The sequence below is a fragment of the Brachypodium distachyon genome, chromosome 3, assembly GCF_000005505.3.
Source record: "Brachypodium distachyon strain Bd21 chromosome 3, Brachypodium_distachyon_v3.0, whole genome shotgun sequence".
NCBI lineage: Eukaryota > Viridiplantae > Streptophyta > Magnoliopsida > Poales > Poaceae > Brachypodium > Brachypodium distachyon.
In genome coordinates, this window is record NC_016133.3 from 24292604 (window position 1) to 24316197 (window position 23594).

The following is a 23594-nucleotide window of genomic DNA, read 5'->3' on the forward strand; positions in this document are numbered from 1 at the left end:
GAGAACAAAGGAACAAACATGCTGTTTTGACAGGCAACAACTAACAGTTGTCCTAAAAGAGCATAAATGAAACCCCAGACGGTAGAAACCTCCGAAAGTTTAATATTACAAGGGTTGACACAAAGCAGTGCCCAGATTTTGAATCGATTCAGCAAAATGTCAGCTTCAAGCTTCTTCGATCGTGAGTTGACGTCTCTTCCCATTCGCAGCATCACGTAGATCTATCGCCCTCTTCTGGAGAACTGCAGCACCAGCCTGAAGCATCTCCTTCTCCTCTCCCTTCTGCAACTCTGCCCAGTACCACAAGAAAGCACAAGCATGACAAATTAGTTCAGCCGGGTCTTTGATCAGTTTATGTTCAGGCTGTGTTGCGGCATTTCCAAAGAGCCCAGCACACAGCCGCCAAACCAACAATCTGAATGTTCACAGACAGCCTTACGATATCTGGCAACCAACGGAAGTATTGCGAAAAACAACTAGGACATTGAGTAGCACCCAGAGCATAGCTAATCACACTCCAAACATAACCCGCAGCTGTACAGCCAAAAAATAAATGACCTATCGTTTCCTCTGAATCACAGAAGCGACATTTGTAATCACCCACCCAATTCCTCTTCTTCATATTATCTTTTGTTGCAATTGCATTATGCCATATAAGCCACAACCAGATTTTAATTTTGAGTGGGAGTTTAGCTTTCCATAGTTGACTCAAAGATCTGTCAGGGCCCCAACCGACTAGGCGATTATACATGCTTTTAACTGTAAATTTACCACTTTTAGTCAGCAACCATTGTGATCTATCATTTTCATTACTAGGGGCCCATTTCCCAACCAATCCTTCCAGCATACTCTGCAAGAGCACAAGATCCAATGTCATCCATCTTATGAACCGTAGCCGCCACCCTCTCTGAAACATTTCATTCATTGTAATATCTGAATAACTGCACACAGCAAATAGTTCAAGAAAAACTTCCTTCAGAGGCCCTTTCCCAATCCACCAGTCATGCCAAAAATCAGTCCTACATCCATTGCCCACAATCATTTTCCTCCCTTGCATATAAAGGTCTTTTAACTTCAACAAGGTTTTCCAGAAAGGAGAATCAAAAGCCCTAGGTAGAATATGTCGTATGCACAAAGCATCTCCATACTTTCTAAACATGATCCGTTGCCAAATGTCAGGATCATTCTCTAACTTCCACCACCATTTGCATAGCAGACTTATATTGAGATATCTCAGGTTTTTAACTCCCAAACCCTCTTTCTTCTTGGGTCTACAGATGAGTTTCCACTTAACCACGTGATACTTTTTCTTTTGTTGTCCCCCTTGCCAAAAAAACATCCTTCTAGGTTTGTCCAAATTCTCTATCGCAATCAAAGGCAGCAAGTACATGGACATATGATAGATTGGGATACTAGATAAACAAGAATTAATGAGAGTAGTTTTTCCCCCAAGAGAAAGTACACTCCCTTTCCAACCATTCGGTCTTTTCTGAACTTTTTCAACAAGAGCACCCCAATCTGCCACAAGCAATCTGGTACCGTTGACAGGTAGCCCCAAGTACTTCAGAGGCCATTGTCCAATCTGACAGCAAAACATTTTAGAATAGAATAACAACTTGCTTTCATCATGTTGAATTAACAGCACCTCAGCCTTCTGGAAGTTAATTTTTAACCCAGACATTTGTTCAAAAATGTATAGCAACAACTTAACGTTTCTGATTTGATCCACATCATCTTGCAAAAGAACTATTGTGTCATTAGCATACTGAAACAAAGGAAAGCCTCCTTCTCTCAAATTATCTACCAAACCCACAAAGAGTTTGTTCCTAACTCCCTCACTAAACATAACAGCCAAACAATCAGCAGCGATATTAAAAAAGAAAGGGGACAGAGGGTCACCCTGCCTGACACCTTTGAAACTGCCAAAGTAAGAACCACTTTTCCCATTCACTTTTACACTAAGTGTTCCTCCAGTTACTACATCTCTGAACCATCTACACCATCTCCGGGAGAAACCTGTAGCTGGCAAACACTTGAATAATTCCTAGTAAACCTTATCATATGCTTTTTCAAAATCAAGTTTCAGAATCAGCCCCTGTTGTTTTCTGGATCTAGCCTCATGCAGCACCTCATGCAGAGAGATTACACCATCCATAATGTTCCTCCCTTTGATGAATGCATTCTGACACAAGTTAATTAGCTTTGGAATCACAGTATTTAATCTAATGGTCATTGCTTTAGTTACCATCTTGAGCAGAACAGGAAGCAAACAAATGGCTCTATACTTTTGTCTTTTGGGAGCAAAGAAATACTCCCATAATTGATCCTACTCAGATCCACCTTGTGGGCATGGAAAGCATGAAACAAATTCATGACATCAAACTTAATTATGGACCAACAATTTTGGAAAAATTCCACAGGGAAACCATCTGGGCCCGCAGCCTTATTGCATGCCATCTGGTCTACCGCATTCTCTATCTCAGCTTCAGTAAATGGTCTCTCAAGATCCTCAATCTCATCCATATTGAGTTTCTGGGTTGTATTCCAGATATCCTGTCTTAAGAACAAATTACATTTATTGTCATTATTAAAAAGCCCTTTATAGTAATTAGAAGCATGTTTCAACAGGTTATCAGTCCCACTAACCTCACCCTCATCACTATGTAGCTGGAAAATAATATGTTTTCTTCTTCTACCATTTGCTATTCTACGGAAGTAAGCAGAGTTGTTATCCCCATGCAGCAACCATTGTTGACCAGCTCTCTTACTCCAATAACTCTCCTCTTCATCATCCATAAACAGTAATTCAGTTGGTAACATCACTCTGTCATTTAATTGTTGAGAAGATAACTGTCCTTGTTCCTCCAAAATTTCCAGATTATCTAATGATTCCAAAACCTCTTTCCTCCTGACTTTATAAAGACCTCTTCTATTAATACCCCAGCCTCTCATTTTTTCCTAACTTTTTTCAACTTCATAGTTACTACATCCAAGAAGTCTCTAGCCACCACAGGTTCTTTCCAGATATTAGCAATTAAGTCTGAGCATTTCTCATCTTTAAGCCAACTCAATTCAAACCTAAATTCACCACTTTGTCTTTCCAGAATTTGATGTGTATCAAACGGCAAAGGATTATGATATGAGTATGCTCTGGTGATCTTTCTCAAAGATGTTAGAGGAAATTTATTCTCCCAATCATTGCTAATCAAAACTCTATCTAATCTTTCCAAAGTAGGGTCAGATTATTAGTTTGACCAAGTGAACTAACCACCAGTCAAAGGCAACTCCCTAAACTCAAATGAATTAATAATAGAACTGAAATTTCTTGAGTGTCTACTCAGATGGACTGATTTATTTTTCTCTCCAACACATATAATGATATTAAAATCACCTCCAATCAACAAAGGAAAAGATTGGTCAGCACAAAGCTGAGCCAATTCAGCTAGGAATTCATCTTTCAATTCTTCTTGAGCAGCACCATAAACAAAAGCCAGATACAGATCCATTTTCTCTTTTAGATCATAGATCTGTAACTTGATATGAAATCTCCCTACTGAACTTGTTTTAACCTGAAATCTTTCAGAATTTACTCCACCCAGAATTTCAACAGACTTGCCAACAGATGGCAACCAATGCCACTGGAACTTACCTTGCCAATCAAATCTTTTAAAAAATCTAGCTAAAAAATCTTTCTTCATAGTTTCCTGAATCCCCACAAAATCAACCTGACGATCTTTCAAAAGACCAGCTAAATGAGAACTAATCCCTTTCTTTCCCAACCCCCTGCAGTTCCAAATTAGACCAATCATTTAAATCTATCAGGAGTCTTCCTCCTTCTAGGACCAGTGACCAGCAACTCATGCGGCAACTGATCCTTTTTCTTCCCCCCAACCATTCTATGTTTCCCTTGTCCACAACCAGCTTTCTTCCCTTTCTTTTGTCCAGAAGAAGTTGCCCACTTAACAGACTTTTTCTTTTTCTTAGACCACACAGGTGTGAAATTATCCTCATCATGATCCTCATCCCAATCTAGCAGTTCTACCAAAGGTCCTTTCCCAGGGTCAACATCCTTAACAGGATTGACAGGAGCTAAAGATTTAAGATCCAAGTTATGTCTAGCAATTTCTAAATCCTTAATCACATGAACTTTATGTAAAGAGAAACTAGAAATATCTGTGTGCCGTCGGATTGAAATGGGTGGTGGATATGTAAGCGCAGGGCACGCTGTGCCTTCCCTCTGTCAAGGCACTGGATCCGCGTCTCTTCCCCTGTTACCTCTTGTCAATTCGGTCGCCCCAGCCCAGGCCCCAGCCCAGCCCAAGTGCCCAACTCGTCCTCGTTCTCTCTCTTCGGCTTTTCCTGCCGCTTCGCCTCTTCCGATTACCCCACACATACGCGCGGCGAGCGGCGTCTACTAACCCTACTCGTCGGCCGGCGGCGCGCTCGTTTTCCTTCCCGGCTTTCGCATAGATGTTATGAAGCTGCACGGCTATTATCTGTTGCGCAGATAGAAAGCGAGAAGGGTTGAGGTGAAATGGGGCCGTCATCCACTTCCCCGCGAGAGCACAACGGTGAGGCGAGCAGCAGCGGAAGGGTCCCAAAGCCTAAGGAGAAGGAGCGACCAAGGTCTTTTGACGAGAAGACCCGGGCCGCGTGCTGGCGAAAGGCGGCGGTGTTGGCAGGGCGACACCCAGAGCGGTGGCGGCAGGACACTGCCGGCAACATAGTGTGCCGCCGCTTCTGGAGCTGCCACGGCTGCCTCTGCTATGAATACGATCACATCGTCCCGTTCTCCAAAGGTGTCTTTTCTTTTCCGCCAGAAAACACCACATTTTCTTGCTTGAAAAGAAGATGGAGATTAAATCTCTTACTTCGTGACAGTAATGTTTTTTGAACGAGAGGTAATTCCAAGCTTCGATTAGTTTGTGATTTCTTTAGTGTCTTATTGACCACTGCTAAGCTGAGTTAAGAGGCAGATGAGATGATTTTTGTGGACGAATCCTTGATTTAGAATCCCTCATCCAAGCAGGTGCTCATTTAGCTCCGCAATCTGAATGGATGAAAATTTTAGTTTAATTTTAACACTTCAAGATTGCTTGTTGATTAAATGATTACTGATATTAAATTAGCTCTTTTATTCATTAAACTGGTGTTAATGTTTTGAAATTTACTGAATGCAAGTTTAGGCTATTGGCTTTAGAGCTCTGGTGGTTTTATTACTTGTAAATGGTTCTGACTAGTATATGTGTCTGGATCCAAATTTGCTGCAGTTCAAAACAAAGTGAATGTTTCATGGGCGTACGTCCCTTTAGGGGGCGCAGCTCTAGGTGTCCAAATAAGGGATGATATCCCAGTAGTATCTCCTAAATTAGTTAGGCAAGAGGTAAGATAGGAATATTTAGGTATGGTTTGTTAGGAAAGTAGAGATTAGTTTCTTGGATGTCAAATCGAGTCTTCCCTATAAAACGGCTCGCTGTAATCATTACTCCCTCCAGTTCACAAAGAATGGCACGCACGCATTTCAAGATTTTGTTTTGACCAACAATTAGACTAATGATTTGAGGCTTATGTGTTACAAAAATTATATCATTGGATTCGTATTTCAAAAACCTTTCCAACGATATAAAATTTGTAACATATAATCTACATACAATTGGTTTAATCGTTGGTCAAAGTTCGACCTCGAAAAGCGTGGGCGCCATTCTTTCTGAAATGGAGGGAGTATTAGGCAAGAAAAGAATAAATGTATCTAGTTATCCCCTTGCCGTTGAGGTGCGGCTACCTTCATGGAGCTGCTGAGCCTCTTGGGTAGTTCATGACAATTTGGTATCAGAGCAGTCGATCTCCAATGCGACTGAAGGCACGAAGCTCTCTCCTTTCGCCAAGACTGAAGCTAGATATGATAGGATTCAAGTTGCGCTGGACAAACTACAAACCCCGTTGGCCAAGGTTGAAGCTATGCTCGACAGATTACAAGCAATCTGTGCCAACATCCATGTGAGGCTGGAGCAACGAAAAACAGCAACCATGTCCCAACTAGTTGCATCACCCCTGGTCTTGCTGTCTCCTTCTCTGTTGCCTTCACTGCCGCCACTAGTTTCACCATCGCTACCTCTAGGGGCAACGCAACTAAAGCCAACCCTGGCGGTAGTGCAACCTACACCACCAGCGTATTGGCCTAGCAGAACTCCTTCGCTATTAGCAGCTCGAGGATGAGCAGAAAGTCCAGCAGGGGTGTGAGGTCATGTACAGGAGGTGGTGTTCATGTGCACCTCTTCAAGCTTGCAGGGAGCAGCAACGAGCGCCTTGGCTGCTCAGCAGCAGGGAAGAACGCCTCTTAGGGCGGGTGGCCGGGAGGCGATGTCCCTCGGTGCAGGCAAACACGGTGATATGTACTGCAGCAACATGGAGGTGCCTGCCGCCAGGTGCATGGGAGAGACCTCTTCTTCCAAAGGCAGCAGGGGCTTGGGTGCTTCATCCTCCAAAGTTAGAGGTGTTGTACAACCGTGATAACCATGGCCAACCAACAGCTTGGGGCCTCCTCGGACTTCAGCCGTGGCCACCACCGCAGCTCGAGGGCAAGCTGATAAAAAAAGGGGGGGGGGGGGGGGTTGTAATGTCATGGGCGTACGTTCCTATAGGGGGCACAGCCCTAGGTATCCAGATAAGGGATGATATCCCAGTTATCTCCTAAATTAGTTAGGCAAGAGATAAGATAGGGATATTTAGATATGGTTTGTTAGGAAAGTAGAGATTAGCTTCTTGGATGCCAAGTCGAGGGAAGAAAATCTTCTACGACCTGGGTCGTCCCGTCCATCCCGCTGGACCCTCTTGCGTAGCTGACGCCTGGCAAAAACGAATATCAAAGCTAAAGCTCTGATTACCGATACCAAATCCAATTCCACCCATCCACGCCGCTGCTGGCCCTGCCGCCGCTCGCAGGCTGCCCCGACAGTCGCCGGATGCAGTCCCGCTCGCAGGCCGCCCCGCCGGTCGCTGGACGCAGTCCCGCTGCTCGCCCCACCGCCGACCGAGGGCCACTGCTCACCCCGCCGCTTGCCAGTTGCAGGCCGTTGCCCGCCCCGCCTGGCTGCTTGCGGCTGCCGGTCAAGGCTCATTCCAGAGGATGATGCTTAGTTAGCTTTGGAGTCAATACGTTTTTCTTGTCAATTTGTTTCTCGTTGGACTGCAGTCCGTGATTTTGTATGAATGAAACTTTGCCTTCTTTGAGCATGCGGTCGTTGACTCGTTGGCTCGGATGAAAAGGGACAGTTTATTGGAGTTTATTTGTCAGATTAATTGTTCAAGGAATCAATGGAGATGAGGCCGGCGGCACGGAAGAAACAAAACAAGAACTGCTGGCCAAAAGAATTGGATTTGGTACATGCAGGGATGGACCGGAGGAAACACGGAAATAGGGATTAGGGTTGCCACACGTCAGCTACTTAAAAGGGTCCAGCGGGATGTACGGGACGACCCTGGTCGCAGAAGATTTTCTTCCCAAGTCGAGTCTTCCCTATAAAAGGGCCTGCTGTACTCGTTATCAGGCAACAAAAGAATAAATCAATCTAGTTATCCCCTTGCCCTTGAGGTGCGCCTACCTTCATGAAACTGCTGCGCCTCTTGGGTCCAGGCCACCCCGTACAGGCCCTAGAGCCATTATCCCGTAGTTCATGACATAATGATATAATATTTATGTGTCCAAAGTGGCTCCCCCTTTGGTTTCTTTTCATTGCAAGTTTTCTTTGATTGCGTATTATCAAATTGTTTCTTCAATTAGTGTCTGGTTCCGTGGTTCGTCACAAGTTGTTTTGGTCCAGTAGGAAGCGTGCATCTTCTGGAGCAATGTTTTTGAAGTATATGGCCCTGTTTATAATGGGAAATCTTGCACCGTTGATGCCATAAAGGCATAAACTACTAGGCATGTTTGTTTCATAGCCACACCCTGCCAAATTTTGCCACAGGTGTGGCAGCTTTGTTAGGCTGCTGTAAGTTTCACTGCCACAACTGTAGCATCCCACACTTTCTTGGCGGCCTATCCCACCTGTCATAGTTTTTTTTACAGCTACTTGATCATAGTTAAGAGACAAACGTTGAGGAAGAAGATTAGAATTGTCTTTGCTTTTGTTCTATTGATTGATTGCCATTTCCTTCTACAGCCGGCTTACAGCTTCTTAAACAAACCAAACCAATAATTCGCCTAGTTCCTTCCTGATTAATTCATTGTAAATAAAGGATATGATCTTATCTCTGCGTAGTTCTTCTAATCCCCACCCATGTCATTTATGGTATTAGGATTTCTTGTGCTGATATTCTGTGCAATTAGAATTATCTTGTTGTGTGTTCTTTTGACTTGAAAGAACTTAGGCTACGAAATATGTGGATCATATTTTATTTCCTAAGGTATGCTCTTTGTCAGTCTTTCCTAATCATGGTTGTTGCTTGTATTTTTTTTCCTTGCGGTTGTTCTGCAGTGTACCTGAAAATGGTACCGTAATGTTCTCTTTGCAACTGATTTTGTTCTATTAGTTATTACAAAACACTCAAGCTTAAGTGTTGGTAATCGGTTTTAGGAGGGGAGTCTACTGTTGAGAATTGTCAGATCCTTCAGACTAGGGTGAACCGGTCCAAGTCTGATAAATCATGGGTGGAGAAAGCGGAGATGCAAGGCGCTTCCTGTGATATCAAGTTCACAGGTGAGTTAAGCGATACTCCTTACATTTCAAGTTTTCAATAATGATAGGGAACTAGCAGGAATTGTGCGCTTCGCTGCACTGTCAATTCTTCGAACCAAGAAATTTATGAAATATATCCCTAGTGTCAAATTAATTTTTATTTGCGTCAACAAACTTGTAAATTCCCCACACATCTTGCTCTGCAACAAAATTTGTTGTATTTGATTGTTAGTATTATCTCCAACAAACAAAATCTGCAAGTACAAACAGTGCATATAAAGCTGGATAGCTTTTGATGGATTCAGAACTAAAAACATCATATTAACCTGACCTGATGAATAATGATATTATTCAGGTTACTATCAAATTATTCAGGACCAACCCAAGACTTCACAACTCTAACGATATTGCAAGCTCCAAAGTAAAAAGAGAGATCGCAAACACTCTAGCCCCCGGACCAAAAGGAAGGCCCTAACATGGTAGCAAAACGGAGAAAAAAAAATGCTAAGAGCAGCATGATAATTGTTCTACTATAAAATTGGTAACAACCATAACGAATGCCATCTGAATCCAATCATATTTACATCCCATACTGGCTCAATATTGGTACAGTAACATGTAATCCTAACTAACTGAAAATTTGCCCTATTCTACGATTTGCAAGCCAGCTATTTAGGAGTATCTGGAGCCCCATGCTAACACTTACGAGAAGCCTAGAACACATTGTTGTATTGTCATGCTTGCTGCTTGCAATACCTGGAAAGTGAAAAAAAAAGGTGAGACTGACCGGCGGCGAAGCCAAGGGGGAACGCCATTGAGCTCAACACTATATTACAGTGTATTCTTTGACTAATAAGTATGGGTAAAGACTAATCCAATAAAGGTTTGGGAAGTTTCATTTGGTTCACCTGAAATCAACAAGGGTATGCTGGCTCCGCCCCTGAAACTGCTGTAATTTTACTACAGCTTACAAACCAACCATACATGCAAGAGGAAAAAAATCTGGAAGTAACACTTCCTAATTTATTACTCCGTCCGTCCCATATTAAGTGACTTTCTATTACATGTATCTTGATGCTTTTTAGGCATAGATACATCCATATTTGTGCAAATTTGAGTCACTTGGTATGGGACGGAGGGAGTATTGCCCATACAAGGCGATGGATATTACAGATCTGAAAAGCATATCACTTACAAACACATATACAGCTATACTACAACTTAAACTCACCAATATAGTTGAAATGATGTGAAGTGAGAGGCTCAATTCAAATGACACAAGAGCTCAACAGTCACCAGGAACAACATGCGAAGCATGCCAGTTAAATCGGTGAACTGAAAATCCATATTTATGAAAAATAACACATTTCTAAAACCAATTTATATCATGCTGACTATTCGAAAAACATAATTGATTGAGAACCGAAACGTTAATGCACAAGACTCGTGAGGAACCTCTAGACAGTATCAAGAGACAATATTTTTCACAAGCTTCGAAGCTACCAACAAAAGATGCATCATTGTGCTCAATATTAAAATTTAATGAGCCAACATTCAGCTGCATACTTGGATTGGAATGGCCCCAAGCACTTCGGCCCTTGATTGTATACTCCCAAAACGGTTTAGCTCTCTTTGAGATAGGCTCTTGGAAGAAAGGCTATACATATCAGAATATGAACACATGTCAATGCCTTGAGGTTTACTTTGAGAATAGAAAGTTTACCGCTGACTGTGGGCTCAGGCACAGGGAACTGAAAGCGGCGCGCTGAGAGAACGCAGAGATAGCCATCCTTAGGATATTAACTCCGAAACAGATGCCTGCAACCAAGAAGAACAAACAGTTTCTTTAGGCACAACTCTGCATTAAAAATCATACATCAAAATATGAAATGTATGAATGTATGATTCAAGCAAAATATCACAACAACTGTTTTCAAAATTGTGCACGCAACTTCAGAGAAACAACTTACCGCTTGGAAGTAACCAATTCAGATGACATGGCCGTGTCCAGTCCAGCATGCCCCTGATTGTATGCCACATTTTAGTACAAACGAAAATATTACTGCCTCTATATTTCTAAATAACCTCATGTGACCGAGACCTGTTTTGGAGAAACAGTACTGCCTCTATTTCAATATGATGTTTTGGTAGGTCTTGGCCTACCAAAACGCCTTTTATTTTAAAACAGAGGTAGTAGATACCAAGCACCACATTATCTATCCATGTAAGGATGCAATTGGAGAAAAAGATCGATTTTTGAGATGGATCAGTCCAATCCAAAATTGTTGGGCACAAGCAGCACATATAGGCATCAGCATATCAGAAGTATACCAAACAGCTAAAGCCTCCAGATCAAAGCTAGCAACTTGCGAAGGAAAGCTAATCACTAATGCGCAGACACACATTGCAGCTCAAATTCAGAGCGATCTGGCAAAGGGCAACTATCAGTGTGTCACACCAACACAACAAAGGGAATGAAAGTATAACTAAGGAAACTGAATTTGCTGAACGTGAGAACTTAGTAACTCAATCTGAACTGGGCTCATTCTTTAATTGATCTAGCCATCTGCGGTACCCTTTTGCATTTTCTGCAACTAAATGCATCACTATCAAGGATAAGCTGGCACATGCTTAGTAATATATGAAGAAACATATCAGCTTGTAAGGGATTGCTATCTGTAAAAGCTGAAGTTGTAGATGCACACTCCCTTGTCAGATATCAAAGGAAGCCTATATCCAAGCATCAGATTTATTCACCATAGCATTTCCCATATCCAATAGTCAACAATTCTAGTCTACTATTTCTGTCATTTCTGTCATTTCTGTCAAATTAGGAACATAGTTAAGCCAGATAAAACATTCTTTCAGAATTACTGAAATAAAGAAGAAAATATGACAATTTCAAATATTAGTCATCTTTAAAGAGAAAACAGGTACTTTTCATTTCACTGAGGACCAAATATCATAACTAAAGGACATACATAAGCACACGGCCTTAGAAACATCACCAAAGATATTCCTATTACCTTAAGCTTGCTGTAAATAATACACTCCCAAGCTGTGACTTGATATCTCGTCTTCTTTAACTAACCTCAAATTGCCATTGATAAACACACGTGTATAATCATATATAATCACAAATCATAATAACTGGCGGAAAGGTGCTCTATTTAGCATTCTCCTCTAGACCTGTCCCTCTAGAATATCTCTCCAATTAAAGAATTTTGCACCATGTTACAATAAACACTGAATGAGAACATAGAGAGAATCTAAATTTGTAGATCTAATCAGAACAGCCAACCGCACACAGCTTTTTTCATCTACATTATTTGGCATGCGTAAACTTCTCTTCCATTTCCATGTCATGGAAATTCTATCTGATTTTCTAGTGTTTCTTCCATCTTTTGATCAGACAAGGAGCTTGATGTAATTGAGATGGCTGTCTATGGGGATGTCATTCGTCCTGGCAAACAATGTCGCTGTAAAACAGTAGCTGAGATGATTGGACAGGTGAAGTCAAAGGATCACGTTGCTGCTTGCGATTTACCATACAATGATGCCTCCTAACATGAACGCCATCTATTGAACTGTCGATTGCATTCTACTACTAGTACCGATCTTCAGCTATTTTGTCATCAATGTCTTAGGCACAAAAGAAAAAGGCATTAAGCTCATCAGTGCAATTCAGTGTTAATGTGTTATGTTAAATTGTGTTTGCGAAGTCTCTGCTGGATACTTGGAATTTCAGAACGAGCGTGCTTGAATATAAATTTCAAGAGTTTTGTCAGAAAATTTTGTGTTTGTGGTGGTTTCTTGCTTTGCGGCCTTGCGGGTCTTGTGGTTGTTGTTATGCTGTGGTACACGAGTGCAACATATGCAGAAACCTGGAATCTCAAAACGGGCATGCTTGAATATACACTAGCCCAATGAGTTACACGAGTCAAACAGGTGCGGAGTCTTGAATGTATGGAAAATCTTAAAGAACTTGTGAAAAGATAGAGATGGGTAAGCATTGTGGGGGTTGGTCTTGAGGAATTTTTCTTAAGGATTGGTCTAAGCAAACTGGGAAGGGATAGAAGTGGACCACAAGAGTGGTCTTAACCATTACTTCAACACATATATATCCTAAGGACGTGACTAGGTAGTGGCCGTTGGCTGGTTAGGCTTAACCAGTCAACGGTCCAATTAGGTAACTTTTAATTAGCTTAATTGGGCAGTCACGTGCACCCGTCGCACGTCCCAGTAACCCGTTTGCTTGCACATGCATATAACTTCGTTCATTTAGTTTTCAAAACGCCATAACTTCCAAACCAACCGTCGACATTATGATCCGTTTTCACCGTTGACTATATCGTGACGAGCTCTTCAAAACTAAATCTCAATTGGATATATTTGACAAAAAAAATTTGACAAGCAACATTTATGTTAAACGATGTTATTTTTTCTTAATTTTTGCAACTTTGTCAGTACCGTTACATTGAAGTGAAAGTTGCTAAGAAAATAAAAGGTTGTCGACAAAATAAGTCAAAATTGCTCATTGTACTCTTAAAATTGCAATTTTATTTCTATTCCAACAACTTTTACTCACATATTTGCAACTTTGCGGCTCTTATACCTGCAATTTTGTTCCATACTAGCAATTTTGGCTCTCACTAGCAAGTTCGGCTCCTATAAGACAATTTTGAGTATACAGTTAGCAATTTTGACTTTCATACTAACAAGTTCGGCCCTTATAAGACAAGTTTGGCTCTATACCGACAACTTTGGTTTCAATACCGGCAACTTTGGTTCTCACTCGGCAACAGTTTTTGCTCCAATCTAACAACTTTGTTGTGCCTCGGTGGCAAGTTTCACCAATATGTTGCAACTTTGTCTTTTGCAAGCAACTTTGGATTTTTTATATCGACAACTTTGACTCACATACCACAATTTAGCTCATATACTCGCAACTTTGACTCCCACACTAGCAACTTTAACTCATATACTGGACTTTGGCTCCCACCTGATAGCAACTTTGTTGTTAAATAATGCAAATTTCAGTTTCTATTTCGACAACTTTGACTATCGTAGGATCAACTTTGACTACTATACCGATAACTTTTACTTCTATACCGACAACTTTGACTTCTATACCGACAACTTTTGACATACGACTAACAAATTTGGCTGCTATACCAGCAACTTTGACTCACATAGTAGCTACTTTGTTTTCTATATCGACAACTTTCACTCCCATCCTAGCAATTTTGGCTACTATACCAGCAACTTTGGGATCAACATTAAGCAACTATTTGGCAGATCTTAGCAACTAATTAAGTTTTTAGCAACTTTGCATTCAATGACAATCCTATCTCTGTGCAGGGTGCGGCAACTTTGGATGTACATTAACAGCTATTTGACGTTTTTTAGTAACTAATTACGCATTTTAGCAACTTAGTATTCAAGCACGATGATATCTTTGTGCAGGATACGACAACTTCGGATGAACATTAAGCAACTATTTAGCTTATATTAGCAACTAATTACAAATTTTAGCAACCTCATATTCAACCATGATCCTACCTATGTGTAATGTGCGGCAACTCTGGATCGACATTAATCAACTATTTAGCGTATCTTAGCAACTAATTACGCATTTTATCAACTTTGTATTGAAGCACGATCCTATCTTTATGTGGCATGCAACAATTTTGGGTCGGCATTAACCAATTATTTGGCATATTTTAGTTATCTTAGCAACTAATTGCACATTTTAGCAAATTTATTCAAACACGATCCTATATCTGTGCAGCTTGCGGCAACTTCGGATCAACACTAAGCAACTATTTGTCGTATCTTAGCAACTAATTATGCATTTTAGCAGCTTTGTATTCTAGTACGATCCTGTCTTTGTGCAGCATGCGGCAACTTCGGATCAACATTAAGCAACTATTTGTCATATATTAGCAACTACTCCCTCCATTTCATAATTCTTGTCTCAAATTTGCCCAAAAATGTATATATCTATTGCTAAAAAACGTCTAAATACATGTAATATTTCGACAAGAATTATGGAATGGAGGGAGCACTTGTGCATTTTAGCAGCCACAAATTCAAGCATGATCCTACCTATGTTCCGTGTGAGACAACTTTGAATCAACATTAAGCAACTATTTGGCGTATCTTAGCAAGAAACAATATATTTTAGCAACTTTGTATTCAGAAAACTACCCTAATGATATGCACGATATATATAGCAACTTTCAATCGATAGTAAGCAACTATTTGGAATACTTTTGAATCGATAGTAAACAATGATATGAACGGCGGGGAAGGTCCCAGGGACCAGAAATTGGCCGCTCACCACCCGGGGCATAGAGGCCGAATCCTCTCTGACACGCCTACTGCTCAGCAGCATGGTAGCGCAAAGTGCTTTGCTTCGGTGAGAGCGGTGGAGAAACGGCGAATCATCAGGTTTCGTGGGCATGGAAGCAGCGGCAGGAGTAGGATGTTCCCGCCGCGGTACGACGCCTGGGCATCGGTGCAGCGCGTGGGACATTCCTCTGTCTTCTTCCTCCACCCCATCGCATTAGGTTCCGTGGCCGTCCCATGCTGCCACTCGCCCAACTGCTAGGGATTGAGGATCAGGAATTGAGGAAGGGGATTGATGTTTCTTAGAGACTGAGGTTCCTGAGAGAGAGAGGGAGGTGAGCAAACGTGATGAGAGATTGAGGAAGGGGATCGTGGATTCAAGGCTGGATGAGGGGATAGAGGTTTGCTGTGTTAAAAAAAGAACACCTGGTCGGGATGTCTCTAGGCGGTTAGATGCCTGTGGCTCGATCGAACGGCGTTGCCGTGCGTGTGCCAGGAGCGCTGCAATAGTGCAGCTGCGTCCGTTAGCCTTTGGGATATCCTAATACAATATAATTACTCCCTCCGATCCATATTAATTGTCGAAATATTACATGTATCTAGACGCTTTTTAGGCAAGCTGAAGGAGGAGGGTGCCAAGGTCAAGAAGGTACCCCTGCAAGCCGGCAACGAGGCGCGCACCGTTTCTATCGGTGTCGGCGACAAATAGGAAAGCGCCCTCATCGCCTTCCTTCGTGAAAATTCTGATGTATTCGCTTGGGAGCCATCGGATCTTCCCAGAGTCCCCAGGGAGGTGATCGAGCATCGGCTGGCGGTGCGGCCGGACGCGCGCCCCGTCAAGCAGAAGGTTCCCCCGCAAGCACATGAACACAAAGACTTAATCCGGCAAGAAGTGGAGAAGGTCAAGAACGTCGGGGCAATCAGGGAAGTGTTGTACCCTAGTTGGCTAGCAAATCCTGCTGCAGTCCCTAAGGCTGGAAATAAAATGCGCATGTGTGTAGATTTTACTGATCTTAATCGTGCATGCCCTAAGAACCCCTTCCCTATACCCCGTATTGATCAAATAATGGATTCCACAGTGGGTTGTGAGTCGTTGTGCTTTTTAGATACCTTCTCCAGCTACCATCGGATCAAGATGACAGTCAAAGACGAGGAAAAAACAACGTTTATCACCCCGGTTGGCTGCTGCTGTTATACATGCATGCCTTTCGGGCTGAAGAACGCGGGCTCGACATTTTAGTGCGCTTTGCGCGAGTGTCTGGGACCCCAGCTAGGTCGCAATATCGAGGCCTACATGGACGATATCATCGTCAAGTCGCGGCGTAGGGACTCGCTCGTCGGCGACCTGCAGGAGACGTCTGGGACCCCAGCTAGGTCGCAATATCGAGGCCAACCCACAGAAGATCGAAGCGATCGAGAAGACGGAGGCACCCCGCAGGATCAGAGATGTCCAGCGCCTCAACGGTTGCGTTGCGGCGCTCGGGCGTTTCATCTCAAGGTTGGGCGAGCGAGCCTTACCTTTCATCAAAGTGATGAAGAAGAAGGGCCCAGTTAACTGGACCCCTGAGGCAGAAGCAGCGTTCTAGGACTTAAAGCAGTACCTGAAGTCGTCGCCGATCCTCGTCGCCCCAAGCCGGGCGAGCCGTTGCTGCTTTACCTAGCAGTGACAAATCAGGTGGTGAGCTCTGTGATCGTTGCCGAGAGAAAAGAGGAAGTCCCGGGGGCTGAGGCAGTGGGGTAGGGGGCTCCCGAAAATCCAGAAGAATCCCCGGCTACAACCCCTGCCCCGAGGGCCGAGGGGCAGCCCACTCAGGCTGTCCCACGCAAGCGGCTAGTGCAGCACCCGGTGTACTTCATTAGCATGGTGTTGCGCGATGCGCGGGTACGGTACCCGCAGGTCCAGAAGCTCTTGCTTGGGATCCTGCTCACTTCACGGAAGCTGCGCCACTACTTTCAGGCGCATAGCATCACGGTGGTGTCCGGGTTCTGTCTAGAGCGGGCCCTCATCAACTGTGAAGCCATTGGGAGGGTGGCCGAATGGAGGATGGAGCTAGCGGAGTTCGGGCTGCGTTTCGCAAATACCAAGAGCATCAAGAGTGCCGCTCTCGCCGACTTCGTCGCGGAGTGGACATCCACGGGAATAGAAGAAGAAGAGCCGGAAGCAAGCCTTCCCAGAAAGTTAGATGAAGGGTACTGGGTCATGTACTTCAACGGCGCTTTCAGCCTGCAGGGTGCCGGTGCCAGAGTAGTGATCGAGTCGCCCACTGGAAATCAACTCAAGTTCATGATTCAGCTCGACTTCGCCAACTCCACTAACAACACAGCAGAGTACGAAGGGCTGCTACCCAGGCTACGTGCAGCGATCGCCCTCGACATCAAGCGCTTGGTTGGCTGCGGGGATTCTCAACTCGTGATCAATCAGGTGAACAAAGACTACGACTACCCCCAGATGGCAGCGTACGTGGAAGAAGTGTGAAAGCTGGAGTCCAAGTTCAAGGGGCTCCAGTTTGAGCACGTGAAGTGCAAGGATAACCTTGTTTCGAATGAACTGTCCAAGTTGGCAGCGAAAAGCAGCAAGGTACTTCCTGGGGTATTCGTACAGAAGCAGTCAAAGCCCTCTGTCGATCCCAAGTCGGTTGCTGGGGAAGCCCCTCCGGCAACTCAAGGAAACCCCACAGCTGCGGGGCACCATGCTACAGAACTCGTGGCATGCTTGAGCCGGGTACCGCCACCTTGGGCCACGAATATTATTCGCTACCTCAAGGACGGAACCCTCCCGAGAGAAGACGTTGCCGCAGAGCGAGTAGCCTGGCAAGCAAAGATGTACGCTCCGGTGGATGGGGATCTCTACCGGAGGCGTCCAAACGGAGTCATGCTCCTCTGCGTGCCCCAAGAGGAAGGGCGCACGCTGCTGGAGGATATCCATCGAGGCACATGCTCGCACCATGTGGCCTCCAAGGCGCTACCTAGGAAAGCGTTTCGGCACGGCTCCTACTGGCCAACAGCCTTAGCCGACGACGAGCAATTAGTCAAGACCTGTGAAGCCTGCCCATTTCACGTGAAGAAGAGCAACTGGCCCGCTCAAGCTCTGCAAGTCATCTTGTCCTCGTGGCCATTCGCGGTCCGAGGGATGGACATCGTCGGAAAGATGCCGAGAGCTATTGGCAGCTACGAGTATCTCCTTGTGGCCATTGACAAGTTCTCGAAATGGGTCGAGGTGGAGCCTATGCGAGCTGTCACGGTACAGGCGGCCATCAAGTTCTTCAAGGGCATTGTGTGCCAGTTTGGTGTGCCTAACAGCATCATCACCGACAACGGCACACATTTCACTAGTGCGGTGTTCCAAGCTTACTGCGAGGACATGGGCACTAAGATCCACTCTGCCTCTGTCGCTCATCCAAGGAGCAACGGGCAGGTAGAGCGCGCCAATGCAGAAGTGCTGCGGGGGCTCAAGACGAGAACCTTTGACAAGCTCAAGGGCCACGGGAGGCACTGGGTCGAAGAACTCCAGCTCGTGCTGTGGTCGATTCGGACCACACCAGGTCAGGCGACGGGCCAAACTCCGTTTGCGCTCGTCTACGGGGCAGAAGCAGTGCTGCCCCTCGAGCTCAAGCATGGGTCACCTAAGGTACGCGCGTACCGTGATGACAGCCAACACGCGCAGAGGGTTGACGACCTCAGCTTCATCGAGGAGATCCGATGCCGGGCTGCTGTGCGAGCTGCAGGCTACCAGCAGGGGCTCCGTCGCTATCACGACAGGAGAATCCGTCCCCAGGGGCTCGTGGTTGGAGACCTTGTCCTGCGCCGGATACAAGGAACGAAGGCCGGGAACAAGTTGACTCCAAATTGGCAAGGCCCTTTCCGGGTAGTGTAGGTGACCAGAGCGGGGGCTGTCCGGCTGGAAACCAAAGAAGGCTTGCCGGTGCCCAATAGCTGGAATATTGAGCACCTACGCAAGTTCTACTCGTGAAACGATGGCACCTTACTCACAGGTGACGCTGTGGCAGCGTGCCTCTTTAAGCTAGTCTCCTGTTGTTTCGAATAGCACAAAGATGAATAAAGATAAGTGTTGTTTCGATGAATTTTGTGTTTCCTGTTAATATTTGCTTCTATCTCCTGCTGTAGGTGCACAGAGTTGTCCCTTCATCCTTGGCTGTGAGCAGGGGGCTGTCGGAACCCTGGAAACCAAGCTTGTTGCTGGGACGCCCCGGAACAAGGCCTAACAGCAAGGCACCATGGAAGTATGAAAATGCTCACACCCAAGTCTGAAGTCGACTCTTCTATGCCCAGGGGCTAGGAGGCAGGAGGTTATCCAGTTTGTGCTGTTTTTCGCGCATTTTGAATTTTTTTTGCTATGCACCTTGGGCACTGCGAGAATCTGACATGCAGGGTAAAGATGGGGACGAAGGCACACTGTGTTTCTCGTGGGGCAGTCCCGGGTGTCGTCGTCTTGCGAGTAAGTTGTACACATATGGCAATTACTTTGAGGCTTGATGCAGGAAACTGGGACAGGGCCAGTGCCTCCACGCGTCTGCTGGAGGTTCCGCATGCGTGGCGGCAAAGGCATCACTTCGGCTATTTAAAGACCGGGGCAGGCGCGATACCAACAACGGGCAAGAAGGCAAGTGATGTCGCAGAGAGGCGATGGTGGTGCATCCTTCTGCACTTGTCGCCGAGGGTGTTCCCACCATCGTGGCCCTGCCACATCACTTAGAAGAGAATACCAGAGATGGAAACACCAAAGGCGAGAGGCGTAGCGAAGGCACGGTGGTGGTGCATCCCACGGCGCATATCGCAGTAGGATGCATTGCCGCCGTGTCCTTGCCACGACTCTCAAATGGGTGCTCAAAAACACTGAGAGCACAGAAAGCTAAGTACCTCACCTTGATGTAACAGCCCAAGAGCAACATTTACATTTAAACCCTTGTTTAGACCTGTTTGTAATTTAATTCTTGTTGCATAACATTTTACATATGCATCCATGCCATGTCATCACTTCTTTGTTTCACATAAATTTGAAAATTACATTTTATGTTGTTGTTTGAATTCTTGTTGTTTGAATTTGCTAGAATATTCAAATATGGATCACCCTTCTTTGAGTTTGAATTCCTTTTCCATAATTTATAAAAGAGAGTGAAATGGATTTTTCAATCTTTAAATCCATTTGAACATTTTCAAATACTAGCACTATATTTGAACTCTCCTATTCCTCAACTTTTCAAATTGGAATTTGAATTTTGAATCCAAAGTTATTTGCAAAGAGAGAAAAACAGAAAAGGAAAAGGAAAAAGAAAAAAAAGAATCTTACCTGCTGGCCGAGCCGGCCCAGCCACCTCGGCCTCTCCCTTCGCGCCGCCCAGTCGCCGCGGCCCCCTTCTCCCGCGCTCGTCCGAAGCCCAGCTCGGCCCAGCAGCCGCGCGCGCCGCCGCCGCAGTGCGCTTCCCCGCGTCGAAGGCGCCTTTCCCCGGTTTACGCCTTGTCTCACAGAGCTTCTCCTTCCCTCTGCTTTTCGTGCTCCTGGCCGGTGAACCCCCCCGCTCCACGTCGGCCTCCGATGGCGACAGCTTCCAACCGCGCCTCTTTATAAGCTGCGCCGTGCCCCTCCTCGCAGCCCTAGCGCCAGGAAACCCTAGACGGGTCCTCCTCCTTCTCTTTCTGCGCCGCCGCCGTCACCTTCTTCCCGAGCCGTGGGCGCCGTCGCGTTGCGCCGCCGTGTCCGACCGAACCGCGACGAGCCTTGCACGTCACGAGCTGCGCCTCGTCGTCCTTTACACGCACGTGCAAGTAATCAGAGCGAGATCGCCTACATCGGCACTTAGTACGACTTCTTTCTCTCCGGCCGCCGCCACTTCTCCGGCGAAATTCCGGCAAACCGTACACCGCTTCCCCGTCAGCTTCCTCCTATAACTTTGTGGTGAGCTCCTCTCGCCCCTGCTTCTTTCTGCGCTCGTTTTAGTGCTCCGTAGCCTTGTAGCTGTGCGCACGCGCTCCGGTTGCCGCCGGCGAGCTTGCTCGTCGCGCCACGCCGTCGTTCTCCTTAAGGATGATGTGGTGGTCTTCGTGCCACCTAGATTAACTCTGCGCGCCGCTTCCGTTTCCGCGTTGCTAGCCCTCCGTCGTGCCGCGTGGTCGCCGCCGACGAGTCGTTGTCGTGGTCGCCGCGCGCGCCCGCAAGCAACTAGCTTGGGGTGGTTCAAAAGGGCTTACGTCCTTGTTATGTTGAGATCCGAGTTCTTACCGCAATGGCTTGTTTCCTCAGCGTTGGATCTGGCCGACGCGGGTTCGATTCCTCCTCGCGCGGAATAAAAACCCCATTTTTGGGATTTCACCAACCACTGACACGTGGGCCCCGCGGACCCACCTGTCAGCGACCTGGTGCACTCCTGCGCCCGGTGGAACGAGTCCACGCGCCTGTGCCGCGCCAGCGCCACATCAGCAAGCCTGGGTCCACACGTCAGTGACCGTGGCTAGGGTTTGAACGTGTGTGTTTGGGTTTTCTTTTCAGATTTGTTTTTTAAAATTCCAGAAATGTTTCAAATCTTGTTTAATTCCTAGTAAATGCATGCTATATCCAAATTGAGCAAACCATGTATGTTTTGGAATTAGAAAAATGCAAGGAATTTAACTGTGCAATTAGATTTACATTTTGAGGTTTCAAATTTAAAATCTGTCCCAGATTTAAAATTCAAAAGTATGAACTTGTTTAGTCTCTAATTTAAAATTTGTAACTCTTCTGTAATTGTTGTAAACATCAAAGTTGATCATTGTAACTTGTAGAACACAGTAGCATACTTGGTTAGGCCATTTGAGTCCTTTAAAGCTACTGTTTACCATGTTCCAATCACCTAATGGTTAACTTTGTTGCTAAATGGAATCCTTTCACTTGCTTTTTGTTGCATCATGTTGTCACATGCCACCTCATGTTGTATTGTGCATTGCACCATGAATTGTTACTTATTTGCGTATTGTGTGATTTGGATCTTTACGATAGCGACTCCGACTTACTCCGTCGACGATCCGAGTTCCCACACTTCTTCGGATCCCCTCTCTCGGTGCCCAACGACCGAGAATCCAGGCAAGCAACCATTCCTTGAACATGTTCATTATACCCAATGCCTCTCTCTCATTCTTGCATTAAGTTACGTTCTCGGTTATTGTCACGATGCCTCTAGAATTGCATAGCTTTAGTCAGCTCTACTGAAATGCCTGTTGTCTTGTTCCTTATCCTATTACCATGTCACATGTTTGTTGTTGCCCTAGTTGGTCATTAGAAGTCTGCTTAGATTGCTAGTCTAGTGTCCTTACTTGGGGTTATACAATTGCTACATCCACGTGCTACTTTCTGTATTTAATTGCCAATTATTAAACTGTGATATGATATTAAACTGTAACAAGGCAACGATGGGACGCCGTGCTTTAACGCATTGGTGATTTGTTCCATTTGCGCCGACTTAAGGACTGAGTTTTCGTTTTCGCCGACCCAAGAAACTTCACGCTAACCGCTCGTGGGAGGATATATGAGTTCCCCCTCGGCTTAGTACTCGTTTCATAGCTCTTCCAGGGGCCACATAATTCGGGCGTTCCATTTGGCATATCGCATATACACTGGTGTTGTGTTTGGAGACTTGTTGGTACTTTGCATACATATAGGACCGTGGCACACGTCTGGAGTGGTTATTCTGCGGACACTGAACCACTACCAGCTGTTCCCGCAACTCTTGAGTCCGTACGACGCTTCGGCCGGGCTCTCGTTTCGGATTAGACTCAGTTGGGTGGTTCCCTGGATTAGTTGTGGGGCTTGGAAACGTCGTGTCACTCAATCCTGCCGGCACATGCTTTTGCGTGTGTTTCATGCTAGTGGCGTCAAGGGTTGGACGAGCGTGTACGGGTAAATTGGCACACCCTGCAGGGATAAATATTTCGGAAAGCCGTGTCCGCGGTTATGGACGACTTGGTTGGTCATTACTTGATCATAGAGAACTCATACCATTTAATTAACTTAATCTCTTAAACTTGAGTAGTAATTAGCCTTAATCATGGATATGCTTAAACTGCTTAAGTGTGAGTGCCTTTGGATCATTTCCTCACAAGGGGTCGAGGCGGTGATAAGAGGTTGTGTTTGTTTGGTGTTAGTTGTTAGATGATCACCTCACTTAGTAGACGCTTCTCATCCTCTACTTAGACGATGTCATTAGTGTGTCTCTCCTGCTGCATAACCCCACCATATTATCCATCCTTTGAGACTTGTTGCATCTCTAGTTTAGATCTCCCGTAAGTCTTGCGAGTACTTTGTACTCAGTTGCTTTGCAACGTTGTTTCTCCAGAGTTTCCGGAGGAGCAGGTGAGTGGTTACTTCGTGGAGTTCGACGACTACAGCTTCGACATTTAGCCAGAAGATTCCAGAGCAGGGTTCTGTGAACTTGTGCGGGCTCTCCCTTTTCAGTTTCAGCCTCTTAGGCAATAATTGTAATTTGTCCGTACTCGGGCCTAAGTTGCTTCCGTTGGTGTAATGATGATTGTGGACATGTGTCCGTGAGTTGTAATAACTTGGTATTTTGCTCCATGTAT

The 23594-nt window shown here is 45.2% G+C and overlaps 1 protein-coding gene and 1 long non-coding RNA gene across 2 annotated transcripts; one reads left to right on the forward strand and one right to left on the reverse strand.

The window, feature by feature from the left end:
• Positions 1 to 4285: 4285 nt before the first annotated feature.
• On the forward strand, positions 4286 to 12467 carry LOC100831965. The gene is made up of 3 exons (XM_003573823.4): positions 4286 to 4799; positions 8574 to 8696; positions 12088 to 12467. The coding sequence occupies exons 1-3, from the start codon at positions 4535 to 4537 to the stop codon at positions 12240 to 12242; spliced, it is 543 nt and encodes a 180-aa protein (XP_003573871.1). The 5' UTR covers positions 4286 to 4534; the 3' UTR covers positions 12243 to 12467.
• LOC112272006 lies at positions 9192 to 10939 on the reverse strand. Its single transcript, XR_002965642.1, has 2 exons — positions 10646 to 10939; positions 9192 to 10493 (listed from the first exon to the last, which is right to left on the reverse strand). It is a non-coding gene; the product is annotated as an uncharacterized LOC112272006 (long non-coding RNA).
• Positions 12468 to 23594: the final 11127 nt, after the last annotated feature.

Excerpts from the sequence above, each read along its gene's own strand:
- LOC100831965 (XM_003573823.4), top strand. The coding sequence starts at position 4,535 with ATGGGGCCGTCATCCACTTCCCCGCGAGAGCACAACGGTGAGGCGAGC. Across the intron at positions 4,800-8,573 it reads CATCGTCCCGTTCTCCAAAG|GAGGGGAGTCTACTGTTGAG; the intron begins GTGTCTTTTCTT and ends AATCGGTTTTAG. Across the intron at positions 8,697-12,087 it reads CTGTGATATCAAGTTCACAG|ACAAGGAGCTTGATGTAATT; the intron begins GTGAGTTAAGCG and ends TCTTTTGATCAG.